Source organism: Limulus polyphemus, unplaced genomic scaffold (assembly GCF_000517525.1).
Source record: "Limulus polyphemus unplaced genomic scaffold, Limulus_polyphemus-2.1.2 Scaffold4893, whole genome shotgun sequence".
Lineage (NCBI taxonomy): Eukaryota > Metazoa > Arthropoda > Merostomata > Xiphosura > Limulidae > Limulus > Limulus polyphemus.
This window is the reverse complement of record NW_013670503.1, coordinates 28,376-42,077: the sequence shown is the minus strand read 5'-3', so window position 1 is coordinate 42,077 and position 13,702 is coordinate 28,376. Positions and strand designations below refer to the sequence as shown.

The 13,702-nt window shown below is 35.4% G+C and overlaps 1 protein-coding gene across 1 annotated transcript in view; it reads right to left on the bottom strand.

The window, feature by feature from the left end:
- Positions 1–13,702, bottom strand: part of LOC106471835 (protein DDI1 homolog 2-like) — a gene marked incomplete at its 3' end in the record, with an annotated part of 78,981 nt that overhangs the window by 37,739 nt on the left and 27,540 nt on the right. Inside the window, exon 3 of the mRNA XM_013932455.2 lies at positions 9,185–9,256. Within this exon, the coding sequence (XP_013787909.2) occupies positions 9,185–9,256 (72 nt within the window). The remainder of the gene's footprint in view (positions 1–9,184; positions 9,257–13,702) is intronic.

Sequence of the window (13,702 nt, the reverse complement as noted above, 5' to 3'; positions counted from 1 at the left end):
TCAACAACTAAAAATAATTGAGCCGCGATCAAAAAAGGTTGCTGACCACTGATCTAGAGAAATTGAAGAATATGCCAGGTAAAGGGACTCGCAAATCCAATTAGTATGGGTAGAGGAGGGGGAATCACAGAAAAGGGTAGGATTCCAATGAAGAAACAAACTGACCTGGAAACTACTGAAGAAAAGTGCATGTGTTAGAAATCCAAGGAATCAGACAGGAGTAGAATGGTCTTAAAGATGAGAGTAGAAAGAGGAGTGAAAACAAAATTAATTTCCAGAGCAGCCAAAATCAAGAGCCCAAAGGAAAGGACAGGAACTAAGGAACAAACATAGTGAAACCTGATTACAAAACATATCATAAAAATGGTGACCAGAGGTCAACAAGATGAGGAACAAGGACAACAAATAAAATAAAATAACAAATGTGACACAAATGGCTAAAATGGAGGATTATAAAAAAGCATGAAGGACAACACTGAGGTTCAAAATCCTGGAGAGAAGCCAAGCGGGGAATACGAGCAATGGAGAAGGCATAAAATAACATAACCAGGAAACGAGAATATAACACAGAAGCAAAATTGGTAAACTGAAAATGGAAGACAACAACTGTCTGAAAGCCTGCAACATGGGAAACAAGTTCCTGTTAGAAGACCAAGTGAAAAGGATGGCATGAGGAATGTGAATAATGAAAGAACAATAACCTAGATGTATAGATCAACACAATGATGTATATCATCTACCCCAGGGAAACCATCAAAAAAGGAAGAATGAACTGGATGGGAAAACCAAAGAAGTAATATGCTTGGAAAGACCCAACCTTCGAGCGAGGGACAAGTTAAAATCCATGTGTGAAGACAGAATGGATGGATGTCACATGCCAGAGTGTGGCAGACAAAGGCAGATGAAAGGGGAGGCAACACCAGAAGCCATTACAGAAATGGAAACCCAGTGAGAGTCAGCCAAGATGGTGTCACCAGTCAAACTCAACTAAACTATTGAGAAGACATGAGGAAAAAAAGATGAATTGGCAGACATGTACAGGGGGAGTCCAATACCAACAGAAAGTATCCACTGCACCCACCAAGGAATGAGGAACAAGAGATCAAAACCAGGTGAGGTGTGCATTGAGAGGAGATGCTAAAACATCCAAAACAGGGACACCCCAAATTGCACACATCTGAAAAAACTAAAGGATCCAAAGACTACCCCATCAGGAGAATCCTGTCAGGATAAGATAACCAATCCGTGACGAGATTCATAGCTTTCCAATGACGACATACCCACAAATCAATATAATGACAGTAGGTGCAAAATACAGGAGATATAAAGCTCAAAAACAAAGGACACGTGGTCAGATGGCCCCATGCATGGTGATGTTGTACCCTAGCATATAATTATCAGAGTGTAACAACAACACCTTGTCCCAAAGAGCCAGTAGGAAGGAAAGTACATTCTCACAAAGAGAAGGAAGTGTTAAGAGTGATATGGAGAACAGAGTCAAAAAAGAAGTCCCCCACCTCCAAACCTCCCAAGTGTCAAGAGATGCTCCCCAAATGGAAAAAGAAGCAACCAAAAAAAGTTACAATATAAATAAGAAGAAGAAAGAGGAACCCCAGCAGCAATTAAAGCCCTATCCAACCAACAGAAAATACAGACTGTTAGTGAGGGGAATGGGTAAGAGGAGCATCCAAAGGAACTCAAACAAGACAGCATCTGGTGATCCAAATACTCACAGATGATGATACATGTTGGTGCAACCAAGAGGAACAAGGGCTACAAGAGAAGCCCATGTCTACAACCAGAGAGAACTGCACATTCAATAAGGAAAAAGAGAAAATGAGAAGCCACCTAAAGGACCTACCAGAGACCTAAACCAAAGGGGAGAAGGTTGGTCCCAACCAAGAATTGGGAGCTGAGATAAAAAACACACCAAGAAATTGACCAGATGTGGTGAATGAAATCACCACCATGATGGCCAAGCCACACAGGCAGTTTCCCAAAGAAGAAACTGAGTATGGAGAGCAGATATAGCCAGTGAGAAAGCTAAGCATTCAGATGTCCCTGAAAACGTGTACATTAAACTCAGAGAAGGAAGCAGACGACCAAAGGTCTAGACTACTTGGCTGAACAATAAAGGAATCTGACGCAAGGCCAAAGAAAATCATCCTAAACTGAAAACACACACCCCTGTGAAGAACAAAATGAATAACAATGTCTGGATGCTAGGAAAGTAGGAATATGGAGACATTTATCTGACACAGAAGAGACCCTGCAGAAGGAAGACCCGAGCCACCTTTGACTGATGCTTGGAAGAAATCGGATCTCACTGAGGGTGAAATAAAGTGGATTGTGACATAACAGGGCGGATAAAAGGAAATGGAGTTATGGAGACTTGGATATGACTATGACCAACAGAAAAATAATATAATGAAAATACAGAATCACCCAAGCCAAAAGATGGAGGGAGGATAAAGCACAGGTAATAATGGATAACATAATAAATTAACATGAATGTTCCGATGTAGGGAAACAAAACTGAAGGATCAGGGTCTGAACCCCCACATTGAAAGAAAAACTGCAAAACATGCTAGGTGAATTATTAGTAGGAGGAACGAGAAAAGCAAAAACATGATAGGCCAACATAAACAGGGGACAAAGCATACCGACTTCCTAACACAAGAGTACCTCAAAATAATGAGCATGAGCCCCATTACCTGGGTAAGAAGGAAAAACCAAAGAAGACTCAAAGATTAATCCCCAAAGAAGGCATGGGTAAAATCCAAGGAAATAGGAGACAAACACAAAAATTGACATAAATGCAGAAACAATGGCTACAAAGGGTGAAGGAAACATAGGTAAGACCCCCTAAAATGACACATGACAGAAAAGAATATTCAGGAGGGTAAAAACAAACTGCCTTAAGTCACATCCACCCATACAGACACACCTAGGCACTGGTATGACAGGCTACTTCACAGGTTATACAGAATGTTGCCAAAAATGGCACAATTCATGACAGAACATAGCTGTCATGCCCACGGTTAACAAGTGTTATTGCCCCTGCAAATATGAATGGAAAATCCACCATAGCAGCAACATCAGTGGTAGTTATGATAATCTGAAACTTTGAGTGCATAACTCACAAAGTCGAAACAAAAAATTGGAAAAGGGAGAGTAGATAATAAAATGGGAGATAAACATATGAGGCGTAGTCTCAGTGCTTGACAGAAGAAGTAATTCCAACGTATGATGAGAGTGAGATGCATGTAAAAGGGAAGGTGCCTAGTCAGAGTGAAGACACCAAGAATTGATTATGAGGAAAAAGGAGATAAGGAAGAAAAGGTCAATCGAATCAAAAGCCAAATCCAAAGGGTAAGGGAGGAAGGAAGAAGTCACAAACAGAGGAGTGGCACCAGTGAATAAAACAGCACGAAGAGGAAAGAAGTATTGAAGACAATTAAGCAACCCAGAGCAGGTTCAGAACATAGAAGGTCATCTGGATCCCCTAGGGATTAAAGGTGAGAGATGAAAGTATATGAAAAATAAGAAAAAGAAGAAAATGCTGCACAAGCCACCAAAGTGGTGGGTAGAAAAAATCAATCCAGAACAAAAAAAGACAGATCGAGCTGAAGCAGCTTAGAAAACCAGTATGTCGGCCATGAAGGAGCAATCAGAAAGACCTAACACAGAGAGGAAAGGATGAACAAACTCACCCGGGGAAGATGATGAATGGGATGATAAAAAAAGTTATAAACAGGTCCCAATCTTGTCTGAATGCATCGTCCGCTAAGCCAAATGGACAAGGAATAAGAGACAAACACATATAGATCTGAAACAAGCTCAAAGGGCAAGGCACAAAACGAGTAGCCGACCCCACATTGAATAAACTTATGACAGCACGAGGGATAAAATAGGAATGTTGACCACGGGTATCATCAGTCCTGGAGGAAAGGCCCACCACAGTGTAATAAAAAAAACAATATAGGAAAAAAAAGGGAAAGAATCAAGAAGTGATTGAGGTGGGACAGATCAATCACAGAACTCCAAACTTCATCAAGAATATATGACTAATGAAGGAAATCTTATAGAGTTAGGAGAGGTAAATGACGGGAAACTGCCTGACATGGAACATGAATAAAGAATGTAATGGCCAAAGAGACAAAGAAGCAACCAAAAAGAAAAAACTGAATTTAGCAATACAGATACCCCATATTATGCCAAAGTCACAGGAGTAAAATCCTAAAAAACAAAACAAAAAAAACAGACTGGTGGAGGAAATGAGCAATCCGTAAGTCCTAATTAGAAGTGGAAGGGAAATAAACTTGGTACAATACAGTGTCCCACCCTAGAAGATTTTAAAAGCAAAAAAGCATGTGTGTAGGGAAAGTGGCAAAGATGGCAATTGCCCCAACTCAGAGTTAAGAAGAAGGAAGGTATCTCATGAAAAATCCCAAAGAAAAGGTGGAAAGCCTCAGGAAAAGAGGTGTATGGCAGTCAATACCAGTAGGAGAGGAAATAGGAAAGAAGAAGGTTGGAGAACTTGGCTAGCGAGAAAGGGATAGGATTAACAAATTCTGCAAACCATACAGGCAACAGAAATTTGAAGTGCAGAGAAGCAAGAAAACACACACAAAAAAATCTGGCTGATGGTAAGCTAAGGCAAAATGAACCAAAGCCCATGAGGGTAAGGCATGCCAGCATCATCTCTCAAATGACAGACAAAAAAGGCCCAACATGAACCAAAATATAATATCTGAATAACTGTGAAACGTATAAAAAGGGCTGAGGTAGGCCTAGCAGACTCCACAGTAGAAGCCTAGTAAGGCCAATTCATAATCAGGTAGAGAAAAATTGTTAAAATAGACATCATCCCGAATGAGTTTGTCAGTTCAAGGAGGAAGGCAAGCAATAGTGGGAGAAGGTTGGGCAGACTCCGGACCCAGAGTCCTCAAAAACAAAATTAATTGTAAGAAGTATAAAATATAATTAATTATGAAAATGAAAAAGTCATTATATTGTAAAATTAAAGTAAGTGTATATTGACATAAAAATTTAGTTGAAGAAACAAATTTACAATTTACCAGTGAGAGCAATGGCAAGTAACCCTAAAATTACAAAAACATATGTTAAGCCTAAACTAACATTGTAGTACAAAAAGGTGTCATTAAACATTAATTAAAAACACTAACTTTACAAGAAGAAGGTACAAGTCTAATTAAATGTATGTTACTTAAACTAAAGAACTACAAATAATAATATTAACATAAAAATATTCAAAAAACTAAAACAATATAACAGCTTATCTGTCCAAAGATGGTGGACTCAAATGTGTGTGTCACCAAACTTGAGGCCCAACAAAGGTCAGCTCATATAATGATCAATCTACCAATGTATTAAAGCTGACAATTTCTCAGTCGAGTACCACCACCTGAAGCCTAGGTAATTGTGCTGGAAGTAAATAATAATATTTTCAAAGTGGAAAAATAAGCTTCGATGAAAAAGATAGAAAATATCTCCCCATTGTATGAAATATCAAAGAAAAAACACAGGAAGAGAGCACAAACAAAAAAACCTCTTGAGGATAGCAATGCCAAACGAGAAGTGACAGTTCGGTAGAATCAAATAGAGGGAGTCACATACATCAGGAAAGTGTGTCACACTCCTATTGGTGGAGGGTTGTCGCATGATGAAATATTTGCATGCGAAGTGCAGTTGAACCACATTGATCATAGGGTACATTGGAGCTGAAGGCTTGTGGCATGCAAAAAAAATTTTGCATATTAAGGGCAGCACTGAACGAGAATAGATATTTATATGAGAGGAAGTAATATACCATATCAGAATATCATATATGCTTTAATTAAAAAGAAAGTATTAAAAAAATGCCAAGTATACTTTTTTGGGTGTCATATGGCATGTCTTCTTGTCTTATTACTCAGTTTATATTTTATTATGCCTATCATACAATGGTTAACAAATTAGAAACTCAAACTTCAGACATTTACAAGCTCGAATATAAATTAAGAACCACCCATCTTTTTGATTTGTTAAGATATATCAACATGTTTTGCAAACCTATGATGGTAGCCCAGCCTTTATTCGATCCTATAGAAATTTCTCGTGTATTCACACCTACTTCTCTTCAGTACATGTTTATAACCAATAGAAAGAGATCGTTCCAAGCTACAAAAATCTGACAGTAATTTGTAATTGGCTTGAAGGGGAAACTTATAATTTCTCTGAAAATTGGGGAAGTCTGTTGATTAAGCCGTTGCTCTGAATAGAGACAAGATATATTTTTAACACACATATAGATTAGTTAAAAAGACAGATAAATTATAGTGGTTTTATGTGTACCAGTATAATAATTTTTTGGTTTTGTAAAAGGCATCTTTGAAATCTACAAAAATTAATGCATCTCCCCCTTCTACTTGAAAACATAAACAAGACAACAAGGCTTTGCAAGCATAAAGCACAAGTACAAATCAATCTCATAACATTGTAAGTAGTAGAAATCATTGTCTTTTTATATATTTCTTTGAATTATTTTTCTATTTTTTAAGAGAAATAACTAAAAATTAAGTATTTAATATATACACATGTTCATAAGCTCTTATACACCTTGTAGACCTATACCTCTAAATTCCAATCATCCTGGGAAGATAATTAACATCCAAGAACCTACTAAGTTTATTGGATTGGCCTGGACTTTGCACAAGGCCATATCATAAACATTTGCTGGCACTTTGTTACTTTAAACAATTGTTGTTGCAACCACTATATTGTAAACAAGATGATAAATCCTCTCCCAATGTGTTCTTGGAACCAAGATTATGATAAACTCTGTGTGAAAGTTCTAGTAATAATTGTGCTACAAGTATTTATTTGGTACTACAGTGTCACATAAACAGTCTACTAACAGAAGCAGTGATTCATTGCTTTATGCTCAGCAGGTTTCTACTTCAGCTGCTAACAGTAAAATAAACAAAGGAAACATAAATTAAAACGTTTGAAGTAGAAACTCTCAGGAGACGTACTTTGGAATTTCATAGTCAACAGTAAAAAGAATAGAACAGTACTACTCACTTATTTCACATTTTTTGCTTGTAGTGGTTATGAGTTCAGTCAATTTGACCGAATACATATAGAGATAGGGTAGAGAAAATCACAGATAAAATATAAAGTTTTAGTGAAAAAAACTTTTGATAATTATTTATGAGGTTTTAGACATTACACAAATGAAATTTGATAATTTTCAAATGAAGAAAAGTATTTTTCACCTTAAATTGAAAATCACTTTGCCTACAAAAGATTTGTACTATTTACTAAAAGCTTGAAAAATTTCATGAAGATACATAAAATATGTTAAAAGGTATAGTATGGAAAGTTTGATGGTCACAAGATCAGTGTTAATCCACTAAGTGAGTAACAAAAGAGTTAAATATGAAAAAAATGATGCATCAACACTATCAATTCTCTTAACAATCTCAAACAGCTCAACCATGAAATAATATTTATTTTCATCAACAAATACTCATCAGTTTTAATAGTCCTGTGAAAATATATAGGGAAATATCTACAGAATGTATTGATCACATGTTACACGTGTTACTTGTTACACGTTTCATACTACATTGAGTAACTTAATCCTAAATTGTTGTATCTGAAGATGTTTATAATAGTTAAAGAACAGTACTCTGATAATGTCTTAAAAAATCCCAAAACAAACTAAAAATAAGAAGTTTAACTTCATATGAGAATAAATGATTAGAATGTAACTCAATAATGAGTCTAATGATTAGAATGTAACTCAGTAATGAGTCTAATGATTAGAATGTAACTCAGTAATGAGTCTAATGATTAGAATGTAACTCAGTAATGAGTCTAATGATTAGAATGTAACTCAGTAATGAGTCTAATGATTAATCAGTTAGCTAGTTCCACTAATTACCCAACTCTACAGCAACAAGAAGAATTATTACCTAGCTATTTTTGTCATTATTTAGAGTAGGCTCAAAAATTATTTTTACTGGTTCCTTAAAAAATTCCATTAAAAATATTTTTCTTTAACACAACTCATAGTCAGAATCTGATCGTATGACACTTTTATCATGGTTGTCAAAGAAACATTATTCACAGTTTGTTGTTATTTCATTTACAATTGATTAATTAGTACCTATCAAACCAACAGGAAGAATTTTTATCCTAGTTATTGCTTAAGACCTGCCACACCAACAGGAATAATTTTTACCTAGTTATTTCTGTCATTGCTTAAGACCTGCCACACCAACAGGAATAATTTTTATCCTAGTTAATGCTGTTAATGCTTAAGACCTGCCACACCAACAGGAAGAATTATTACCTAGTTATTTCTGTCATTGCTTAGGACTTGTCAAACCAACAGGAAGAATTTTTACCTAGTTCATGATTATATTGAAGATTTATTTTCTTTTCACTAAAGGCAAAATTAAAAATAGAATCTGTGATGTACAGACCTAATGCATTCTTTAATTTGTTGTGTCCTCTGCTACGGACTGCAGTTTCATCTATTAAAAGCTCATCAGGACAGCACAAGTCAGCATTGATTGCATTAGACCTCTATGTCACAGATTCTATTTTCAACTTTACTTTTGGTGCAAATAAATCTGTAATATAATCATTAAATAGCTGGTCTGCTGTATAATATTGAATAATAAATTATGCAAGATGCCATAATATTATTAACACACCTAAATTAATTTAGGTTACTATATGGTGAGTTAAAATGGACTCAACAACCTCATAAATATTACCTAGTTATTTCTGTCATTGCTTAAGACCTGCCACACCAACAGGAAGAATTTTTACCTAGTTATTTCTGTTAATGCTTAGTACTGACCAAACCAATAAAAAGGATCATTACGTAGTTATTTCTATTACTACTTAAGACCCCATGCTAATAGAAAAATTTATCATTCAGTTATTCCTATGGAGAAACATGTAAAATGCTAATATCAACTGAGCCTAAAAATGAATTTAAATTTGTTGTTCAATTAGTTCATAATTACAATAATTACCACAGGGCATTTTTAACAAATTCGTTTAAAGAAAGATTATTTATTTACACATGGTTTTCTACTTTATTTACAATACTTTTCAGTAAAATGTTAAAATCTAATCACAGAATAAAATGTTTGAACATTACCTAGTGTTCTTTGATTTTGTCCCACAGGTGGTATGTGAATGTTTCCAAAGTCAATATTTGGAAACGTTAAACCTGTCACACGAAAAATAAAAATTAATCATGGTTTTTATAACAAAATAAAAATTTTCTTTAAAAATTAAAACATGTCTCCATCATAAATGAAGTAAAATGTGACTATGTGTAGACAATCAAAAGATAAGACTGACAAAACTATTGTTTAACTGAGGTAGTCCTTTGCATTTGGGAGCCAGCCTTTATTATTGTCTTACATATGGTACAAAACTAACAAAAGAAATGTAGCTGTGTATCTATAAAGTACCAAAATGTCTAAAATTACATATAAAATATTATATAAACCTATAACTTTGACAGATTTATTGAAAGAGTTCAGTATCTCAAAAAACAATTTTCCACTCTACTGTTCATTTTATAAGTCATATAATTATAAAGATACAAAGGATTTTTCAGTGAACATCAGCTCTGCCAGTTTATTGGATTTTGAAATAATAAATAATTCATTCATTCTAAGATGCAAGTTTCAAGGAACTATTGTTACATTCCTATGCCTGAATCACCTTCATATATGGCATAAGCCTGTTTAGTATGTTATAAAATACCTTAATACAAAATAAAATTTAGATGTGCTATTGAAAGACTATTTTTCTCTCAAAATGTTTGATTTACTTCTAATCAATTTAAGTTCAAAACAATTCAAGTGTATGTGAAATAAATGAGACATTTGAAAGTCCAAGTTCAGAAGATGATATGCAGTGAATTTCAACAAAACATGGATGCAGAAGCTAACTCTGTTTCAGTTTCATTTTGATGTGAGAATATCAAGAGCATAAACAATTAGTTAGATTTGTTATCATTTACAACTGGTAATAAAATATTTATACAAAAAGTTGAAGCATTTTCCAAAACACGTAAAAATACAAATCTCAGAATTTTAAACTTTCAACATACTTTGCACTTGGAATTTGTTAACAATCTGAAACAATACATCAGTTAAATATTTACGTTTACATTTATAATACAAAGAGCTAGTTCTTTTCCATATAGTAGAGTTAGTGAAATCCACAGTATTTAAGTACCCCTCTACTTCATGCAAACTTCTTGTTGTCAAGAGAGAAACTGAATACCAATCAGAGTACTGTATATTCACTACCAGACTTGCTGACAGTAAGACGTAGCTCAAATTTGAATCTACCTTGCCTTCAAGCCCTCTTCTAATTCTAATTTTGATTATCTATCAACTGAGTTGTCACTATCTTTAGCCTCCTTTCATTTTCTGCAGCAACCACATGATTCTTGAGTACAACAACATACAGATTTGTGTATGTACTTTAAAATGTACAGTAGAATTACTTCTAAGAAAACTAGTATGTTAATGTACACAAGACTAGGAATCATACATTTGACCAAGAACAAAATTCAAGTCTTTTCAAGGACAGTGAATAACAGATGAAAGTGGAAAAAAACAATCACAAGACTGTAACCAAGACTACCTTACAGAAATGATGGACAATCATAGCCAACTTGGGCTTTTCTATCACAAGCTCACAATAAACAATTACAAACAACCAAAAATCTTGGAGAAAACTTAGTACTTAGAGAAAACATACTGGGACAGGGCTAAAGCAGACAACTTGAAGAAAGGCAACCACTGTGAGGGCATTAGTTTTAGCATATGTGGGACAAATGTGTATTATGCTATATGATTAAAAACCAACTAAATGACAACAGCTTACTCATACAGTAATAAAATTGGAAAATTAACAATTTCCTTACCTGAATATGTATTTCTGATAGAAACTCACTTCCATGCTATCTTCCCCATGTGTATGTCTTAAAGATTTGCATGCAACCAAATCTCACCTAAACTCACAGGATTTATCATGATTTGCACTACTGCATGATGACATTATTATGCAGCAAAAGCCCTCAACCCATGCAAGGAAATTCAAAATTTTTATGACAAAGCCATTTGGCCTTGGATTTGCTCTCACTTTCAAAAGCACCAAGGCAAAAAAAAAATCACTGGAAGGCATGAAGGCCACAGCACACATTAATGTTAATGGAATAGAAATGAGTTTCCCAATTAGTTTAGTAAATATGGTGTTAATTTTTTCATTGGGAGCTTGGGAAGCGGGCCTATTCTTCCAGATTATTTTTTTCGGGTAGGTAAGTATTAACTTTAACCAATAAGACTTATGAAGTAACAGTACAACACCTTTAAAATTAAAAAAGAGGTAAATGCTGATCTAAAATGTCCTATGACCTTAATAAGATTCCTCGCTTTTCACCCTCCTGACTCCAAATGATGTTTGACCTGAAAATTGTATACAACTTTTAGGCACCTCTCTCCACTCATTAATTTGTCTATCTTTAAGAAGGATGAAACAAAATCCCTGGGAGGAGAAGCATTTTAAAGATTTCCAGGACAAATCATGAACAAATTTTTAGGCATCTCTATCCACTTACTAATTTATCCAACTCTGATATGTATCAGACTTTCACAAAAAGAGAAAAAGTTATTTATAAGATTTCTAGCTTTTGTTCCCTCATGACTCCAAATGACCTTTGACCTAAGAATTGTATACAACTTTTATGCCCCTCTATCCATTTATTACTTTAACTAACTTTGAGAATGATCAGATAAAATCCTTGGGAGGAAGAGAAGTTTAAAGGCCTAATTTATACCAACAAAATTCAACCCAAACATATATGACTACTTGACCAACAAAAATCAGTTATAAGGTCTCCAAACAGAAGTCCTTTGAAAATATTAATGGACAGACAGATAGATAAAAAGACGCATTGCCATGACATTAGGTCAACATTCTATTTCCAAACAATGCTACTACTAGTATTTTTTTGCATAATTTCTAATGTAGGCTAGTGTCAATAAACAGTAAACTAAACACAGTATAGCACAATTTCATAACCTATAAATCACACATCATCACATACTGCATTGCATAACTCGCTACTTGTAATTCAATAACGTTAACCATAACTAGCTAATGTAGTAGGCCTAAGCCTTTGGTGGGTTTATACATTAAATTTATAGAGTCAAATTATTTACATATCCTATTTCCCTTCACTTTCTAAAAAATCAGGATGTAATCTACATATTTACTGAGGAAAAAAATGTTCTAATTTCTGGCACAGAAATAATTTTCCCAGCATTCTCTCTCTTAACTTGTTCCTTTTTCAGCATGTTTAATGCAAGGAGTATTTTCAGTTGCACACTTCACGCTGACCAGCATTTCTATATACTTGACTTTGATCATCGTGTACTGCTGTCGCTGTGAATCTTTGTATAAGTTCTGTGGGTTTGTTGTTTGAGCCCCGATTTTAATTGTTTGCTACTACTAAGAGTTTGCAGTATGGTATGACTCAACAAACTCACAAATGTTTTACTGCTGATCAGAGCAAAAACTTCACTCCCTGCACTACATGCATTTTATGCAATATACTATTCATAACAAGGTAGTTTCCACAGGTTTTAAGTCCTGTGTTTGTGATCCCCAATGGTTTTTCCCTTTACTGCAGTATACAATACAAATTTAGATCATGAGGGCATGACAACCAAAGGGATACCGAAGGGTGACCATCGTGGCTGTGGAATTTAATGATTTTCTCAGGACACCACAGCCATTTTGAAAAATACAGCAGCAATTGCCACAGTGAATTTCCTCTCCTGCCTTTCAAAAAAAAAGGATGAAGTCTGTCATAGAATACTAAGTTGCACCAAAAGTGGGGAGGAAGGGTGTGAAGAGGTGGGTATCTATTGCAAATACATTATCATATAAGGAAAATGTTAATTTTTGAGGCAATACACACCTCTTCACACAGAAAGCTAGAATCCCACATTGATGTGGTGGAGGGACTGGTGCAAAAGTTAACTAGATGAGCTCCCTTCAGAAGGAACCTAAAGGAAACCCATGGAGTGTGACACCTCATGGCAGGGACTCCATGGGAGCATACCCATAGGAGACTGCATCACCCAGATTAGAAGGGAGGAAGAGGCAAACAAGCCATGTGTCATGGGTATGGGCAGAATAAGAACATGGCTGTCTGAGAACTTCCACACAAAAGATCCGAGAGCCAATATGTGTAGCAAGGTTGGAGCACATTCAGACCATACCTAGTGTTCACCTCAACTCCATTTTCAGACTTAGTGGACCGACTGCAGGAGAAGGGCACAGGAATCATTAGTGCCTGTTAATCCCAACTCTACCATCAGACTCTTGAAACGACACCAGCTTTGGGAGAAGTGCAAAGAATATACGCCATTGGTGTGTCTTACCTCAACTCTACCATCAGACTTTTGGACTGACACCAGTTGCAGGAGGAGGGCAAGACAAGTGTGTGTGCAGGAAGAGGGCACAATTTGTTTATAAGTGCTCACTTCAACTCAACTGAACAGGAGATAATTACAGGTAGTCGGTGGGTCAACTCCATTCCAAAATCAGGCAGTATCAGATATGTCTCCCAGTCTGCAGTAGGAGG